The sequence below is a fragment of the Orcinus orca genome, chromosome 14 (assembly GCF_937001465.1).
Source record: "Orcinus orca chromosome 14, mOrcOrc1.1, whole genome shotgun sequence".
NCBI lineage: Eukaryota > Metazoa > Chordata > Mammalia > Artiodactyla > Delphinidae > Orcinus > Orcinus orca.
This window is the reverse complement of record NC_064572.1, coordinates 17,233,680-17,252,032: the sequence shown is the minus strand read 5'-3', so window position 1 is coordinate 17,252,032 and position 18,353 is coordinate 17,233,680. Positions and strand designations below refer to the sequence as shown.

The 18,353-nt window shown below is 60.1% G+C and overlaps 1 protein-coding gene across 12 annotated transcripts in view; it reads left to right on the top strand.

Annotated features, from left to right (window-relative positions):
• The window catches only part of RASGEF1A (RasGEF domain family member 1A), a 311,582-nt gene extending 294,412 nt beyond the window's left edge, over positions 1-17,170 (top strand). For 11 of the 12 annotated variants that reach the window (XM_049696655.1, XM_049696659.1, XM_049696656.1 and 8 more), the window contains 11 exons: positions 5,251-5,451; positions 7,791-7,913; positions 9,756-9,893; positions 10,753-10,974; positions 11,581-11,655; positions 12,013-12,105; positions 12,592-12,861; positions 13,624-13,815; positions 14,438-14,561; positions 14,982-15,054; positions 15,390-17,170. In XM_049696655.1, coding sequence (XP_049552612.1) covers positions 5,257-5,451; positions 7,791-7,913; positions 9,756-9,893; positions 10,753-10,974; positions 11,581-11,655; positions 12,013-12,105; positions 12,592-12,861; positions 13,624-13,815; positions 14,438-14,561; positions 14,982-15,054; positions 15,390-15,414 — 1,530 coding nt within the window. In that variant the 5' untranslated portion in view covers positions 5,251-5,256 and the 3' untranslated portion in view covers positions 15,415-17,170. The remainder of the gene's footprint in view (positions 1-5,250; positions 5,452-7,790; positions 7,914-9,755; positions 9,894-10,752; positions 10,975-11,580; positions 11,656-12,012; positions 12,106-12,591; positions 12,862-13,623; positions 13,816-14,437; positions 14,562-14,981; positions 15,055-15,389) is intronic. The other variant, XM_004283825.4, reaches the window with a different exon arrangement.
• The last annotated feature ends 1,183 nt before the right edge of the window (positions 17,171-18,353 follow it).

Genomic DNA, 18,353 nt, shown 5'->3' with positions numbered 1-18,353 from the left:
GAGAGCTCACGCTGGTCAGTATTCCTTGGGGAATATTGATCCTTCCCCCCACAAGTGTCCTTGTCCCCCACAGTGATCTACAGCCAACCCCTGCCTCCCCAGGAGACCCCCCAAGATCCCTAGGTAGGTCTAGCCCAGGTTCCTAGGGAGGTACTGCTTTGTGCTGGGTCCCAGTGCACTCTTGTATGCACCCTCCCAGAGTGTTTCCCCCAGCCCTGTGGAGCTCCTGCTCTCAAGCCCCGCTGACCTTCAGGGCTGAGTGCTCTGGGGGTTCTTCCTCCCAATGCCAGACCCTCAGACTGTCTCGAAGGTCTATTTTTACGTCCCTATATAGCCTGTGTGATTTTAATATTTTTTAGTGCAAGGGCTGTTTTTCGTGTGGGTGTCTGCCACCTCTTTCCTCAGTGTATGCTGGCCGTTATCCCCTTTATAGGAGGTTTGACTGGTGTTGTGACCAGAGCCTGCACTGGGTATTGAGCGGGGCCTCCCCTTTGGTCTGTGGTTGTCACTGCCCTGTCAGGGGCGGAGTCTGCTCCCTGGTTGTTGTTGTAGAGGCCCCCAGATCTGTTTTGTTTCTGATCTGCGGTGCAAGGTAGGCAGGATTGGAGCAGTCCCACTGGGAGAGAAGCCCCTGAGTATTCCTCCTCTGGAGATGTTCACCTGTGAGCTGCTCTGTTGTGTCACCTTTCACCTGTTGTGTGGGCTCACAGATTACACTGTTGTTGGTACTGCTTTCAGCTCCACCTTAACCGTGGGTATGTTGGCATTTGGCCCTGGTGTCTCTCAGGTATTGTTTTCCCCAGGCCACCAGCATAGATTCACTGAAGTCATGTCCCAGGACTGCAGTAATCATGCATCTGACCCCTCTGTGGGCGCTGTGGGGGCAGCTCAGACTCTGGCCTGGCCCAACCCCTGTGTGTATGTGCCCACAAAGTCCACCGCTGCTAAAACTAGACCCATCTCAGTGGTGGGAGCACTCATTGTTCGGATGTTCTGCAGCTCTGAGTTTACAAAGCCGGTCACAGGGGTGTAAATCTGCTTCACACAGCCGCGAGGAGAGATTTCAGCTCTTCTTCCTTCGTTGCATGGCCCCTTGGGCTCAGCTGTGACTTCAGCCCCACCTCTGCATGTGGGTCACCCACCAGTGTCTGCTCCTGAGGCTGCCCCGGAGCACAGGTGCCCTCCCAGGCGGGAGGGGGCAGAGGCTGCGAGTGACCGGGACACACGGGCCTACTCTAGCGGGAGCCCCTCCTAATAGCTACTGTATTTCTGACTATGCTTGCTCTTGCTATGTGTTCCCTCCCAAGACAGGAGCCCAAATTTCCTGTGTGCTCTGCTCTGAGTGGCCCTTCCTTGAGAAAGGGTCCAGTTGGGGGTGATGGACACATAGGTGTGTGGCCAGAAGCCTCAGTCCCTGCTCTTGCTGGGACAGGAGAGGAGGACCCCACGTGCAAGAGCAGAAGGGACCACAGAGTGGGGTGGGGTGGCCAGCAGAGATGCCAAGCAGAGGTCTTAACGGGTAGTCCTGCCATCATCCCCATTTGACAGCTGAGGAAATCGAGGTTGGTTAGACTTGTCTAGGAACAAGGAGCTGGCTCATTGCAGGGCTGGGATTTGAACCCAAGGGGGCTCTAAATTCCTGTCCAGGAAGACCCACTTGGGGAACCTGTCTCCTCCCACTTGGCACTGAGCCTGGAGACCCTCCCCAAGGTGCTCATGGCCTGGCGGGGGTGGGCTCTGCTAGGGACTGGGTGGGAAAGGAAGGGCCTCTGTGCGGGGGGGGGGTCCCCAGGATCCACAGGGCTCAGTGTACAGAGGAGCAGGGAGAGACGTGGTCAGAGAGACCTGGCCCCAGGCAGAGTCCCAGGGTAGGGAAGAGGCTGGGTGGTCCTGCACAACCCCTGGGGGCTCTGCCCATTCTCCGAGGGGGTTTTGGGCCTCCACCTCAAAGCCCATCCTCACATTATGACCCGCTAGATGGTGGCCATGCTTCTGTCTGCAGACCCAGCCCTGGGGCTGCAGCCTCTTTATTATGCCTTTATAAAAAGAGCTGATTTCAAAACTCAGCTTCTTTGCACTAAAAAACAAGGTTATTTAGAAGATGACAAAATAGATGCGCCATTTAGAAAAGTTACCAAATAGATGACAAATGTGTAGAACGGAAAGCGAAAGTCTCCTCCCTCTTCTGCTCCCTTGCAGTAAAGTCTGTAATGAGTGTGGCCACGGGTGGCCAGATGTTTTCTGTGCCTTTATTTACATGTCATGTACACGCCTGTTTATGTCATTTAAAAGTGACTGGTGCGGGATCTTGTGCAGCTGGGGAGTCCAGAGGTGGGGTCCTTGGCCCAGCTGCTGTTAGAGGGGTCACTGCCCCAGGCTGAAGGGCTGGGCCTCACGTGGCTACCCCTTCATTCCCGTGGCCTCCTGGGCGGTGCACGGGCATGGTGTAGGCGGGACGCAGTCTCTGGAGGACCGAGACCCCCCACGGGTGGGGAGCCCTGGGGGAGGAGCAGCGTGATGAGGGACATACCGCCCAGTGGCTGTGCAGGACACATGGGCTGGGGCCCCACCCCCGGGGTAGGTGACTGTACCCTGAGCGCACGCCCCTCCCCTGTCGAGGGGGACAATGAGTGCTGTCTGAGGCTCCCTAGGGAGCTGTGGGCCGGTGCCCAGTGTAGAGCTCGGCCCCCTGGCTTCCTGCTAGGCTCACCTGTCCCCCCACGGGGGGCTGCAGAGTTGGGGGGCTGAGTCCCCAGGCTGGCTCCCCACTGGCTAGCCCTGGGGCAGGTGTCCCTGCAGGCGGCCTTGCCCTGTGGAGGATCTGGTAGGGGCTCTGTGAGTTAGTGGGGTGTCAGTGTGCTCCCCCCGTAGCACCTTCTGACCAGACCAGCCTGCTCTCTCCACGGTGGGAGAGGCCAGAGGCTCTGAAAATGCCATTTCTGATGACCAAGAAGCTTGGGGTCAGGATATCCAACTGGCCAAGGTTACACTCTCGGGTCAACTTTTGAACCTGGAACTGTGTAATCTCAGGAAAGTCGCCCTGCAGCGCATGGCCCTCAGCTGAAGTGCTGGGGGTCGTGTTCCCTCGGGTCCCAGTGACAGCACAGTAGAGCAGCTGCCAGTGCTGAGGCACCCAGGGAGCCCACCTTCCTTATTTCCTCCCACAAAAGGCTACTGAGCACGGCCATGGGACGGGTTCGAGCCAGACAGGAAGACGTGAAGGCAGGTGGTCAGCCACTTGTGGCCTCGTGGGTCAGCAGTCTAGCGATTAACCCAGGGGGGCTTCCTAGGGGTAGTGACACCCGGGCTGGACTTGGAAATCCTGATTTCCTCGGTTGAGTTCCTTCTTGCTGAGACTGTTTCACTATGTGAAAAGTAAAGGTTTGCTCAAGTCAGTGGTTCTTTAACTTGAGCGGCAAAGAGGACCCACCCCAGGGTTCTGACACAGTGGGGCCTGAGACTGTGCGTTCTAACGTGGGCTGAGGGGAGTGTTCTGTGAGTCTGAACCCAACCTGACACGAGGGCAGCACGGAGCCTGGGGGCCACTGACGTTGCAATCCAGATCTGTCCCCGGGGACTTCCCTTGAGCGCTTGCCCTCCTTGCAAAGGATTTTCTGAGAATCCAAAGGCGACCTCCAGGCGTTTGGCAGAGAAGCCAGCGTCGTTTGGGCCGGGCCCCTTTTGCCCTGGTGTGAGGCTCAGCTGATGTGCTGGGGTGGGAGTTGGCTCTCCTTGTAAAGCCCTTGGAGGGGCCCCTCATGGCAGTAAAATACTCATGGCTGCTGTTTGCTCTGCCCAGTGGGGAGACTTGTGGCCAGAAGGGCTCAGAGGCCAACCCTGGTCCGGGCAAGAGAGCAGGCCAGGGCTGGTTGGAGGCGTCATCAACGGCAAGCTCAGCGCTGGGGGCTCTTTCTGCCCCCTGAGGCGTGGGGAGCAGTCCCGGCTCGGAGAGGGAGGCCAGCGCGGCGGCCTGGGGAGCTAGGGGTGGGGCAGCGGTGCCTGCCTGCCAGTGACCAGAGAGGGTGACACCTGGCCACGGTCCCCGCCAAGGCAGGAAGGGCCAGCTCCTCCCCCCGGACTTCAGCCTCCCTGCCCTCCAAGGGTGGGACTAGCCCAGCAGGCGGGGCAGGCCACCCCTGGCCAGCAGGAGGGGGAGTGCACCCACGGCACTAGCTTCTGAGGCCTCGGGCTGGCAGGTGTGCATCACGCTGATGCCTCAGAGCCCCCTTCAGACGCGGCCAGCTGCCCCGGGCAGTGAGGAAACTGAGGCCCAGAGGGCTGCAGACTCTCCCGGCCTCATGAGAGCCTGCAGCAAAGCCCGGCTGCAGTGCGAGGTGGGGACCCTCAGCCTCCATCACACTGAGCCCCCAGACTGCTGCCCAGCATCTGTGTCTAACAGGCATTTCAAATCCACGTGTCCAAAAGCAAGTTCCAGGTCTGTCCCCAAACCCCACCCTCCGAGCCCTTCCCCGTGCTGGTCAGTCTCTCAGGCGGAAGACCGTTCTCCACAGCGTCCAGAGTTGACCCTCCTCCCCTCCTCCTCTGCCATCACTTGACCTGAGCAATGTCTCCCAGGGTTTTGTCATGGCAAAACCCACTGATTGGTTTTTAGATCTTTCCCTTGCTGGGTCTCCACACGGCGGCCACGGTGACCTTCACCCTGAGTCAGGTCACTCCTTTGTCCGGAGTCCCGACGCCTCCTGTCTCACATGCTGCACCCTGGGCCCCCAGGTGTGTATTGTCTGGCCAGACCACTCCCCTGCTGATCACCTTCCCCTACACTGGCCTCAGGACCTTGGCACCTGCTGCCCTTTTTGCCTCGAACCTCCCTCTTTTATCCCAGGAAGCTGCACAGCTAACACCATCAGTCTGTCTCAGGGCCCCTCCCCGAGGCTGCCTTGATCACCCCCCGCACACTCAGTGTTCTCCTCCTGGTGCTGTTTTTCTCCATAGTTTCTCTTCTCCCACTGGGATGGAACCCCAGGAGGCAGGGCCTTCTGTGTCCAGATGCCTGGAATGAGGCCTGGTATGCACAGAGCAGGTGCTGAAGAAACATTTATCAGACACATTGATCAGCGGCTTCGGGGCCACTGAGGAGCCTGCCCGCCCGCCTGTGCTGACATCTAATGACCCCACTCCCGGCCCTGCCGGGTCTCAGGCTCTGCACCTGCACGCAGGCTGCAGGCAGCCTGGGAGGAGGGCCTGGCGGAGGTGCCTTTGATGCCTCACGGCCTCATTCTTTTCTCCCAGGAAACTATGCCCCAGACGTCCGTGGTCTTCTCCAGCGTCCTCGGGCCCAGCTGTAGTGGACAGGTGCAGCCCGGCATGGGGGAGCGAGGAGGTGGGGTCGGCAGCTCCGGGGACCTCGTCTTCCAAGACGGACGTCTCATCTCCGGGTCCCTGGAGGCCCTGATGGAGCACTTGGTCCCCACAGTGGACTATTACCCCGATGTGAGTGCCCCGTGACTGGTGGGATCGACCTGGGCTCCCGGGGAGGCTGCTGCTGGGATGGAGAGGGAGGTCCCCCATCAGTCAGAGCTGGATGGAGAGGCAGGGGAGGCGCAGGGCAGCAGGGAGCCTCGGCCCTACCTCCTGTGCTTTCCTGCTCCCTGCCACCCTGGCCCCCAGCCTAGGAGAGGGGAGCCAGCAGCGACTTCCCTGCTGTCCCCAGGCAGGTAGGAGGTGGCCCTGGAGGAGCAGGAGGGGTCTAGGGGGCAAGGCCAGTGCTTCAGGGTCCTGGTGAGGGTCCACCCATCAGTGTCCTGTCTCTGAGCTGGAAAGTTTGTTTTGTGCATGAACCGCAGTGGCTCAGAATGAAGAGGGTCGGCCCCTCCGTGCCCTCCTGGGCACATGCGTGTGCGGGCAGGACGGGCCTTTGCCAACACGTATCCTCCCTCTTCATCTCAAGGTGACATTGGCGCGTTCTCGGAAGAGCGAGAAAGAGTTCCCTTGTCACGTGTGGCTTCCCTTCCGCCTCCAGTAGATGACGTCTCATAGTGGCAGTGGGGCTGTTACCTGCTCCCCTATGGGTGCCCCCTCCCTCCTGAGGGCAGGGCCCTGCGCATGGCCTCCGGGTGACAGATGGGGCTGCGAGGGAGGGTGGGGAGGAATTGCCCCCTTTGCCCTCCAGCTGGGTTTCTGGGGCTCCTGGCCGCCCCCCCACCCCCGCCAGACATATCAGGCCTCCTCCCTCCCTCCTGGGGCTCTGTCCACTCCTCTGTCTGTCCTTCCATCCACCCCGGAAATCCTCTCAGGGCCTGGCTGGGGCTGGTGGTGCCGATGTGGCAGCTGAGGGCCAGGCGGCAGAGCCGGGGAGAGGGGACCCCAGGCCCTGAAGACGTCTGGAGCAGGGCCGCGGTCCCCCAGGGGCTGGGACCTCCAACCCCAGTGCTGGTCTGTGCGACAGTGGCCTTGTGTGGTGGGGGGAGGGGCCTCCCCTCCTTCAGGCCTGTCCCTGGGGAGCCTCAGCCAGCCCACCCAGTGTTGTCCCCAGAGTACTGTGCCCTGGGGTCCCAGCCTGCTTCCCAGGAGAGAGCCAAGGGGCGGTGGAGGTCGAACGGGGGTCCAGCTAGGCATCAGCCCGGCTGCCGAGCACCTGGGCTCCCCGCCTTTCCCTCACGGCCCGTGCCCTGCAGATGTGGGCGGCTGGGGACATGGCGCTCCGTCTGTCTCCCTGCTCCTCCCCGGAGCCGCGCAGCTCCTGCCTTGGGCTCTCCTCTGCCCCTGGCTGAGAGCTCCAAGGTGTAACAGGTGCAGCCTTCCTTCACGCTCTGAGCCTTCTGCTCAGGAGGGGCCCCTGAAGGTCCCACCACTGACGGGCCGGGCCCCTGGAGCACCCATGCTGCACAGCCCAGGGACATCCTGCTGCTCCAGGGAGAGCCTCCCCAGCGGCCTCTGAGGGCTGCATCGGGGCAGGGAGGGGCTGAGGGCCAAGGCCCGATCTGGGAGCCTGCGTTAGGCTGGAGCACAGAAGACCTGCTCCTTTGGGCCTGGAGTGGAGGCCGAGAGTCCTGGGCCCCCCGCCTGCAGCAGCCATGTGGCAGTAGATCACTGTCTGAGTCGAGTCCCCGGGAGACCCCAGGCAGCCTCCCCGCCCCCAAGTCCGCCCTGTCTGCAGGCAGGGGCCTGGTAAATCCCACGTCAGCCAAAAGCTTCCAAGAGCCCTGGGCTCTGCTCCCTGCCGCCTTTCAGCCTGGACCAGGTGCACCCCTCAGCCTGCACCGCGACCAGGTGACGAGGACGTGCGGCCTTGGGACTGCGGGGCCCTGGTGTGGCAGGTGGGGACGGGGCCCACAGCTGGCTAGTGACCGCACAGCGGCTTGCAGCAGCTCCCGATGTGGGGTCCTGGGGCCAAGGAGGCCCCCACCGCCCCCCAGCCAGGCCCTGCCCCACTGAGCAGTGAGGATCTGGCACAGAGCAGGCTGGGCGCCTGGCCCGGGGAGCACTGTGGGCCAGGCCACAGGCCCACACAGGCCCGGAGACACTGCCAACATCCAGGTCCGGGTTTAGCTCCCGGCGTGGGGTAGGGGAGCATCCCAGCTGAGTAAAACCACTGGGACCGAGCTTGTCAGGGATACCTCTGAGAGCTGCTGCAAAGTGGGGTTTGATCTGTGCCTTGCACGGTGGGCAGGATTTGGGAGCAGTGAGGAAGGGCATTCGAGGTGAGGTAACCACGCAGAAGGTGACGCTGGGCCCGGGAGGCGGGGACCAGGCGGAGGAGCAGGCCGCGGCTATACCTGGGGGCCATGCTGGGCCCGACTCACTCTTCACCCTCTGTCTCTTTCCTTCAGAGGACGTACATCTTCACGTTTCTCTTGAGCTCCCGGGTCTTCATCCCCCCTCATGACCTGCTGGCCCGCGTGGGGCAGATCTGCCTGGAGCAGAGGCAGCAGCTGGAGGCCGGATCTGATAAGGTAAAGGTGAACCCCCGGGCTGCTGCCCGTCTCCGTGCCCCTGGCTTCCCTGCTCGCTCACGCTTGGGAGAGAATGCTGCTCAGGACGGGGCCTGGCTGAGCCCGGCCCGGGCCCCTCCCTGCTGGGGGCAGGTCTGCTTGTCTGGCCTCCTGACATCCCTGGAGCAGGCCTCCCGGGGGTCTGCAGGGGCGCCCACCTCCCAGGGCGCTGGATGGAACTGTGGCCAGAGGAGGAGGGTGGCGGCTGCTGGACTGGCCCCCTGGGCCCGCCCGGGTCTCCCAGGATGCCCCCACCCGGCCCTCCAGGGCTCCCCGGCAGCATGCAGCACCCTGCATGCTGTGAGCCAGCGGGTGCTCACACCCGCTCCCGGGGAAGGGCCACAGCAGACAGTCCTGCCGGCTCTCCTGCTCAGTGCCAGACACCCCGGAAGGGAGGGTCCGGCTCCAGCTGGTGGAGAAGCAGCCTGGGTCACTGCTCCCTCCAAAGGGGGTGGCGGGCAGCACCCTCAGGTTAGAGTTTTCAGAGACTCAAATAGGGCTGTTTTTCACTGTCATGTCTTCTGATTGAGTCGGGCTTTGGGCAGTCAAGATGGGTAAGAAACCACAGCTCATCCCTGAGGCCCTGGGGCAGGCCCGGGGTCTGGTGCGGAAGCAGGGCTGGTGGGCGTACTGTCAAGGTGCTGGTAGAGCCTGTTCCGGATGACCTTCCCCTCTACCAGGCTGGACCTCCTGCCTCTGGAGGTTTGCAGCAAAGGTCTGTGACATCTGTGCCCTCTTCAGTCTCCTCTCCAGAGGGGCGCGTCCCTGGGTGTGCTGGGCAGGGACAGAGACAGGCACCCATTGCAGCCCGGAGATCAGGAAAGGCTCCTGAAGGCGTGGGTGGGGAGAAGCCAGAACAGGGTGAGTGGGAGATGAAATTCTAGGCTGAGGGTCAGCAGGGGGACAGTAGAAGCCTGAGAGGAGCCTGGGGTGAGCCCTCCCGCCTTCGTCTGTGATGACAGGCAGGGCGGGGCCTCTGAGAAGGGAATGCAGGGCTGTAGTTCCTGCTGAGTGCGGGGTGCAGCGGGCACCTGGGGGGAGTGTCAGCTGGGTGGAGGCAGCGGAGCAGAGGTGGGTGGAGGGGGGCAGGTAGGTGTAGGTGTGGGGAGTTGGGTCATGAAGGAGCTGGGCCCCGAGGGTAGTCAGGGCCGGAACGGTCCAGGGTGGCCAGGCAGGCACGGGGATCTGGTCAGGGTCAGGCAGGAGCCAAAGCGGGCATAGGAATGGTTTAGCGTACGTGAGCCAGCGCGGGGCTGGGCATAGAGGACTGGCCGGGAGAGCATGGCCGGGCATCCCGCACCCCCTCCTTGGACTGTATGTGCGTGTGGACCTGGGCCAGTGGGAACTGGGGAGAGGATGCCTGGTGTGTCTGCGGCCCTTCCCAGCACTTGCCAACCTGCTTTTTACCGAGAGAAGGTGGCTGGGGTCTCTTGCTTAACGTTAATGATTTTGCTTGGTTTTCCTCGTGTCCTTTTTTATGGGTAACTTCTAATTACAGCAAATGAAACTAATTTTCTGTGTCACGGTAGCGATAGGTTCTTTGAAAATGAATTTAAGTGAAAAAGAGAGCTGGCTTAAGGGGAATGTGAAGCAACGCAGGAATGACAAAACCGCAGGTGGACAGGGTGAAGGATGTCCTTACCCAGCAGCCCTCACCCCAGCGTCGGGGCAGAGGACACAGGTCCTGTGGGGGAACGGGTCAGAGGTGTTGCAGAACTGGGGGTGCTTGTACCGCTTGTCATCTTGTCGCCCACTCTGGAGGGTCAGGCCTTGCTTTACCCCTGACCCCCCCACCCTCCCCAGGCCAAGCTGAAGTCCTTCTCAGCCAAGATCGTGCAGCTACTGAAGGAGTGGACAGAGGCCTTCCCCTACGACTTCCAGGACGAGAAGGCCATGGCCGAACTGAAAGCCATCACCCACCGGGTCACACAGTGTGACGAGGTGAGGTCCTCCTCGGAGCCTGGCAGAGTTCCTTGTCTGAGGGAGGGGTGGGTCTTCAGGGACAGCTCTGTATGTGATCCCCTTTGCTGTCACTCTCCCAAGAGGACTGCTGGGTGGCTCCATTTGCCCCTCAGCCCCATGAGGGCCGCTCAGCTGGCCAGCAACCGGCCAGACTTGCCCTTGGCATCCTGCGCACGCGGGAGACCCTGTGGCCCGAGTGGGGTGATCCCAGGCCCCACCTTCTCCCGCTCTTTGGGTGGGTGGAGTGGGGGCCTAGCGAGAGGCCTTGTCCGTCTTTCCTGGCTCCCAGCTCCCGCTTGGTCTGCAGCGTTGAGACGGGCCCTCCAGAGAGGTTGGTCCTGCCGCCGGCCCCCATCGCGGGAGCCTGGGCTCCGTGTGCTCAGCACTTTCTGCCTTCCTGAGGGCTCAAAGCCCAGGGAGAGTGGGGCAGAGCCAGGGCTGCTCCCACCCAGGGAAGGAAGGCTCCTAGCCCTGGAGGAGGCCCTTCCGGAGTCCCTCGTCCCTACCGTGGGCCCCTCCTACGGTGGAAAGGCCACGAGAAGTAGCTCAGCTGGCCTCCACCCAGAAAGCCATGCTTTTCATACCCAGAAGCCTAGCCCTGGCTTTCAGCTCCCTTCTCCTCAGGACGGCTGTGGAGTCACCCTCCCCTGCAGCCCTTGGCAGAGCCCACACTGTGCCCCACTCTGCCGTCAGAGGCCCAAGTGCTCATGGCAGGTCTGGGTAGGGGACGTGGGCTCAAAGTTAGACGCGTCCCTGGAGATGAGATGGGTTCCTCCGGCGCGGTGCAGGTCTTGCTGCCAGCCCAGGCCAGCACCTTCTCCACCCCCGCCCCTCCCAGGAGAATGGCACGGTGAAGAAGGCCATCGCCCAAATGACGCAGAGCCTGCTGCTGTCCCTGGCTGCCCGGAGCCAGCTTCAGGAGCTGCGTGAGAAGCTCCGCTCACCGGCCATGGACAAAGGGCCCATCCTCAAGGCCAAGCCGCCAGCCGCGCAGAAGGACATCCTGGGCGTGTGCTGTGACCCCCTGGTGTTGGCCCAGCAGCTGACTCACATCGAGCTGGTTAGTGCTGCAGTGCGCCCTTCCCAGGATGGGCTGGGGCGTGCTCACTGATGCTCACGCTGGCACCTTCCCAACATGACACTACAGGGCCTTCCCCTGCCGGCCGGACCGGGGTGTTGGGAAGCCCACTTGGCAGCCCCAAGCGCTGCCTCTGGTGGCTGTGTGTCCACCTGAGCAGAGGGTTTCTTGGTACCTGGGTCCCCAGGATCACGGCAGCCCCATGTTAAAGGGAGGGGCTGGGGTGATGGGGACTGCAGTGGTCTCAGGATGGAAGAGCGGCTTGGGAAGAGGTGAAGGGTTTCAAGGGGGACGGCTCTCCCCGCCCCGTCCCCTCATACTGCCTGTGCCCGGGCTGGGCAGGGGCCCTGCACATAGCAGCCGCTGCTGAGGCTCTCGCCTCCCAGGGGAGGGCCTTCCAGACCCTGGGGTACACCTGGGGGGCCTGCCCACTGTCTGGGTGCTCTGATCGAGGAGGGGCCGTGGCTGAGGGGCACGCCTGCAGGGAGGTCGTGACTGCTGCTCTTGACACGCCCTCCATGCTGCATGTGGGGCCTGCCTGAGGGTGGCAGGCTTGTCACTCCTGGGCTGTCTCCCCGTTCCATCCAGGAGAGGGTCAGCAGCATCCACCCTGAGGACCTGATGCAGATCGTCAGCCACATGGACTCCCGGGACAAGCATAGGGTGAGGGGCTGCGGCGTGCTCCAGGGTGGCCGGGGGAGGGTGCGGGGGCCTCGCCCAGACGCCTGAGCGCCTCCGGAGTGTCGGGCCTCACGACCTGACGACGCACGTAGGTCTGGCCTTCCAGCGCCTGCCCCACAGCTCAGTGGACAGCCACGCAGGGTGCTGCATGCTGCCGGGGAGCCCTGGAGGGCCGGGTGGGGGCATCCTGGGAGACCCGGGCGGGCCCAGGGGGCCAGTCCAAAAGCCAACCCCCTCCTCCTCTGGCCACAGCTCCTTCTGAGGGCTCTGAGGGTGGGGCTGGGGCGGCAGCTACGGGCAGGGTCCTCGGGCTCCCTGTGACCTGCTGTGTCCCCACAGTGCCGAGGAGACCTGATTAAGACCTACAGCCTGGAGGCCTACGACAACTGGTTCAACTGCCTCAGCATGCTGGTGGCCACCGAGGTGTGCCGGGTAAGTGCCACGCGGCGCACACAGCAGCAGGGCCGGCCTCATCTCCTCCCAACCCCACCGTGCCGCCTGGGGCTCTGACCCCTGTACCCCGCAGGGGACGGAACTTTGCAAGTAGAGATAGGAAGCTTTTATTGCCAGGGCCTTGGGAGCGCCAACCCCCAACAGTAATGCCTTAAATTACAACAGAGACCCATCCGGGGAGGCAGCCTGTGCCCAGCATGGCCTGTCAGCTCATCTGGGTCTCCCTTGGTCCTCTCAGCCTGCCCTCCCGCCTCTCTGCCCAGCATCAAAGATGCCACGGCTGCATTTCCTGCCTCTGCAGCCTGCGAGAATCCCTCCACCCCCGGCCTGACAGCTCTGAGGGCCCAGGGCAGCTCCCTGCTGGGGAGGCCCCTCCCTAGGCCCAGGGCACTGCCCTTTGGGGGCTGGTGTGGTAGGGGATGACCCCTGGTGGGGACCACGCTGAGCAGTCTGGCTGCCCTCCAGGTGGTGAAGAAGAAGCATCGGACTCGCATGCTGGAGTTCTTCATTGATGTGGCCCGAGAGTGCTTCAACATCGGGAACTTCAACTCCATGATGGCCATCATCTGTGAGTGTGTGGGCCCCAGGGGCTCCCCCTCCAGCACGGTGTGGCCCATCTCCTCCCGCCCTGACCCTAGCTGTCGCCCCCCTGCAGCTGGCATGAACCTCAGTCCTGTGGCGAGGCTGAAGAAAACCTGGTCCAAAGTCAAGACGGCCAAGTTCGACGTCTTAGAGGTAGGCACCCTGTCTTGTCCCGAGTCAGCCTGAGGAGGGCTGGGCATCCCATCACGCTCTGGCCCCTTGCTGAGGGCCTGCTGCCCCGAGTGCCGTCTGATGTTGGGTGTGTCCACTGACCTGGCCGCGGCGCCTCCAGAAGGCAGGTAGCCCATGCTCTCCTTGGCCCTTGGGCCTTGAGTCAGAACTGGCATCGCCTAAAGCAAAGCTCGGGGGAAAGATCAGCAAGGAGTTTGTCGGCAAAAGCAGGCCGACAGCCCCAGGTTGGGCAGTGCCGACGAAGCAGAGACTGGCCTTTTTCTCGTTCGACTTCCATGGTCTCGGACCGTCTGGGGGGCCCAGGGGCTGAGAGGCGAGTCTACAGCCTTGACCAGATGTGTTTGATCAGAGAATCCAGTTTTTGCAAGTGTGTGTCTCGTGGAGCTGGTCAGGTTTGGGAGGTGTCCGTGAAAGCACAAGGGCAAAGGAAGTTTTGAAAGGAAGGAGGGGAGACCCAGACTTAGCAGGGCAGGGAGGAGGTGTGTGTGAGCTTCAAGATTACAGCTTGCCCCGTGACGCCTGGACCCAAAGCCAGAAAGTCCCAGCCCAGTGCTCAGACACGTGCCTCTGGGCTTCCTTCCCCTGTGCTCACTCCTGGAGAGGCGGCCTCTTCTGGTGACGGTACAGGGCCACCCCGAGCTGTTTCCTGCAAAGGGGCCTCCTGAGCAGCTCTGAGGGGTGCAGGGGGAGCAGTGCCCACCATATCCTCCCGTCTGCCCACAGCACCACATGGACCCATCCAGCAACTTCTGCAACTACCGCACAGCCCTGCAGGGGGCCACACAGAGATCCCAGATGGCCAATAGCAGCCGGGAGAAGATCGTCATCCCTGTGTTCAACCTCTTCGTTAAGGACATCTACTTCCTGCACAAAATCCACACCAACCACCTGCCCAATGGACACATTAACTTCAAGGTCAGCTCAGCCCCCTTGTGGTCTGAGGGGAGGGGGCCAGGCTGTCCCAGCACAGGGTAGGGCAGACCTGGCCTTGCTTTAGGACAGGCAGAATCCGTCTGTGCCATGAGAGCTGCCAGGCCGAGGCCCTGTGGCAGAAGGGCCTTTTAGGACTGAAGGCTCCAGGGTGGGTCATGGGTGCCGTGACCTCAAGGTATGAGGGTGGCCCCAGTTCTGGGTGGATGATCTGGTTACAGTGCTAGGAGCCCGAGGGCCCCAGAGTGAGATCCTGGGGTGTTCTGGTTGGTGGTGCTGTGCTGGGTGTGGCTGGGACGCCTGCCTCAGCCTGGAGTGACAGATGAGGGGCTTCTTGGGGGTCATGCACAGCAGAAGCACAGGCCTGGCTGCAGCCCGGTGGCTCAGGCGGAGGGCAGGACTGAATGGCCTTGGAGACACCGGCTGGCCCTGTTGTACAGAGTGCTTCCACGGCTACGGAGTCAGCTTTGTAGGGCCACCGTCCAGTCTCTCTGGGACCAGGGAAATGATCAGCCGACCGAAGCCAGAGCCTACGTCCCCTGCCCTAACCAGGGTTTTCAAGCTTAAGGTGACAAATGAACATCCAGTTGGTCTTCTGCCCCTTCAGAAATTTTGGGACATCTCCAGACAGATCCATGAGTTCATGACATGGACACAGGTAGAGTGTCCCTTCGAGAAGGACAAGAAGATTCAGAGTTACCTGCTGACGGCTCCCATCTACAGCGAGGAAGGTGAGGTCCACCTCTGCACACTGTAGAGATCACCCTGACTCGGGCAGGGTGCCCTTCCAGGGTTGTTATTCCCATGCTACGCTGGGGAAGCTCAGCTCACAGGGGTGAGTGCATGAGAGTGGGCCATGGATAAGGACAAGAAAAGATCAGGCTCCCGAGGCCACTTGAGAGAGCCAGTACGTGGTTGGGCCAGTGCTGCAGAACCAGGAAACGTCTGAGTCCCCAGGCAGGTTGCCAGGAACCCCATGCAGCAGAGGCCTGTGGACCAGCCGAGGCCCGAAGTTGCTGCCCCCTTGGTTTAGGAGTTCGTTCCCGGGCCTCGCTCCACCCTGGGAGGGAGAGTTTGAGAAGGGATAACCAGGGTGGGAGGCAGACTGACCGGGTGTGGACATGGCTTCTGCGGGGCTTCTCGTCTCTCAGCTCTCTTCATCGCCTCCTTCGAAAGTGAAGGTCCCGAGAACCACATGGAAAAGGACAGCTGGAAGACCCTCAGGTAGGAGAACTCCAGCAGCAGTCTGGTGAGCCCCCAAGACCAGCCCCATACCAGAGTCTACAAGGAAGGGAAAGGACGGGGTGGGGGTAGGCATGATGGGTCTGCCCTTTTGAAAGGCGGCCGAGGGCACCTCTCTGCAGACCGGGGAGAGGAAGGCATCCCCGGTACAGGCTGAGGACTTGGGGTTTGAACGTCCCTGACCCCCCCCCCCCCCCCGCCTCAATGGGCGGTTCTAGGCAGCCGGGCCTTCCCCTAGTAGCACAAGCCTGCCCTCTGCTTGCTCAGGGGAAGGGCCTGCCCGCCTGACCACTTCCTCGTTCCCTGCTCACCTTTAGGACCACTCTCCTTAACAGAGCCTGAAGGCACGGATGCAGCCTGCAGACGCTGGGATTAAGCACACCTACGTACTGAGTTTTAATCTTGAGTGATAATGGGCTGAGATGAGGCCTCACTGGTTGGGGTCCATTTTGTACATAACTTTTATGAAAAAAAAAAGAAGTAATTATTTCATGCATCAACCTTTGGCACTTAAAGCTTTTTGTTTATGACAGGGCAGGGCCCTGCTTTGGGGAGGGGTGGGGAAAGAGTATCATGGGAAATGGCATCCATGATAACATCTTATTCTAATGAAATGTAGATTTTTATTTTCTACTTTTGATTATTAACAAACATCTTACAAAAAAATACTTAAAAAAACCCAACCAAAACCAACGTGAGCCCTGCCTCCTTTCCAGCCAGTGTCTCTGATGTCGGGGTGAGTGCCTTAGAGGGTTCTGGCAGGCCCGCTCTCGCCTGCAGCCAGTGCCGCTGGAGGCACCGGGGAAGCTCTGCCCTCAAAGCACAGGCCCACAAGGTTCTGGCAAGAAGGGCTCGGGTGGCCCGGAGGTCTCATTTGCGTACTTCCAGAAGTGAACCTTGAATACGGGCTTTCCAAAGTTTACATTTTCATTTTCCTTTATCAGGGATTTATGGGGGTTGGGGGGAGGGCAGGGGGACACCTGGCAGCATATTTTCTGTTGGAAGATGTCTGGCAAATTGTTCTTCACCTACATTTTAGGAAAAGAGAAAATCTAAAATAACGTAAGGAGGGAGTCATGGAATTCTCCGTTTTCCAGGCTGTAACTTTGACACACTTACTTAGCTGTAATGAAGCGAATACAAAGTACAATTAAGGATGGGGACGTATAAAGCCATCTTGAAACTCAAGTACAAAGTCAAAAGAAGCAACTTACAAATCAGTATCCTCCTTCCCTCTGGGTGGGGGATTGGGCTCCCCTAACGGAATGTGAAACATGGAAGGTTAGCCAGGCCAGTACCTGCTGGAGCCCACTCACGTAAAGCTGCCCAACATTTGGAGGTATTTTCCACACCCGAACTCGAGGAGTACTCTCCATTTTCTGACTTCCCGGCCATGGGACAGTGACAGCCCTGCTCCCTCCAAGGCCAGAAATGGGCAATCCATGCTAACTGTATCTCCCTCATGGCGGGGCTGTCATTCCATCCAAGCAGATTTGGAACTACTCACCCTGTTTCTCTCCACATGGCTGGCTTCCGCCGGAGCCTCCAGCTGGCAGGCCTGGGTAAGGACAGTTAGTTGCTAATTCCCAAAACTCCTAGGAGAGCCTGGAGATGTGAAGGCGAGGCCTCAGGGGGAGGTGGCTCCATGATCCGCTGCTGATGTCGCCCTCAGCCCAGGGTGGAGCAAGGATATTTACACTGTATTGTCACAGTGTTTTTGCACTTTCCAGACGTTCTAGATAGTACATATTGTATATTGACAGTACATATTGCTTTGTTTATGTATTTGAGATAAAGAAAGGTTTAAAACTTGAGAATATATATTTGGAATACAATGTTAGAACCTTTTCTGTCCATGTGTTAAGGAGCTTTCACATCAGTGTGCGCTTCACTTGGTCATCAGTTCTAGTACCGACCTGACACAGTGCTACATTTGCTACTTTATTTTCCCAATTTGACACATACCCTATGATGTTTTGATATTTCGAGATGAACTCTGCGTATAAAGCTGTACTTTATAATAATAAAGGATGTCAACTGTTGGTGTGACTGGACGTACTTGCATCAATAAAAGAACATGTTGCTCCTCTCGTGTGCCTGTTCTCTGTGTGTGGTTCTGTGTTGGCAGGAGGCGTGGGGATGCCCGAGCCAGGGGGGAGGACGAGACTGCCAGGGCCACCACGGGCCTTTCAGAGATGGAGCAAGCAGCTCTCACCTCCACATTCTGACAAAGGGCTTTTCAAATAAACATTGCAAAACAAAACAAAGCTGTATAAGAGGCATGTTCTCTGCTGCTTTCCTCAAAGAAAGATCCAGAAGGATATCACTAGCAGCTGGAATTACATGGTCATGTCAGTTCAGGAAGCCTACCTTAAACGACTCTCAAGGTTCCTTTACTGCAGGGACTAACAAGAACCTTCAGTGTCCACAGGTGCTGTGGGTCTCTCCGGGGGCTGGGGACATTGGGGAGTGCCTGCCGACGTCTTTCTGCTGCGCGGTTCTCCTTCCGTTTCAATGGGTCACGCTCAGGAGCGCTAAATAAAAGGGATTTGTGGAGGGGCACACGAGAGCTTGTGGCACTGAAGGAAAAGAACTGAGACACTGCTCTTCTCTGGCCTGTCTCCCACTGCCACCCTGTCACCAGTGCCCAGGCTGGATGAGGTCTGCCCACGACAGCTCGCCAGACCTGGCTCTGCTCCTCCAGGGCCAACTCAGCCCGTTCGAGCAGCAGCGCCCAGCAGAACACTTTCTGTGCTGAGGGGGTATTCTGTACTGCATCACCCAGTACAGTGCTGCTAGATACACAGAGGGACTGAGCCCTGAAACGTGGCCAGTGCGACTGAAGAACAGAACTTCTAACCTTACGTACGTTTAAATAGCTAGTGGACAGAAGGCGAGGCCTGCGGGGCCTCATCACCTGCTGCTGCTCCACGTGCCTTGCGGAGTAACAGCACACAGTAGGTGCTCAGGTGTTTGTGGAGCAAACTAGGACCCCTGTGAGGATGCCTAAGTGACTTCTGGGTAAGTGACAACACTTTTTAGGTCCTTCCATGTAAGGGCCTCCTTACTTTCTTGTAAAGTTACTTTTGCAAGTTTCTACCTACCTCAGCTGAAGAAGGAGCAGCACATCATCTGGTCTGCATCTTGGATGCGGAGCTGGGAGCAGGACGCGAGCTGGCTTGGCTTGGCACGGCCCTGTCCTTCACCCATGGGTGGTCCCTCCAGGCAGTGCTTCTCAAGGTGTGGGTCCCAGCCTGGCAGCAGCAGCAACACTGGGAACT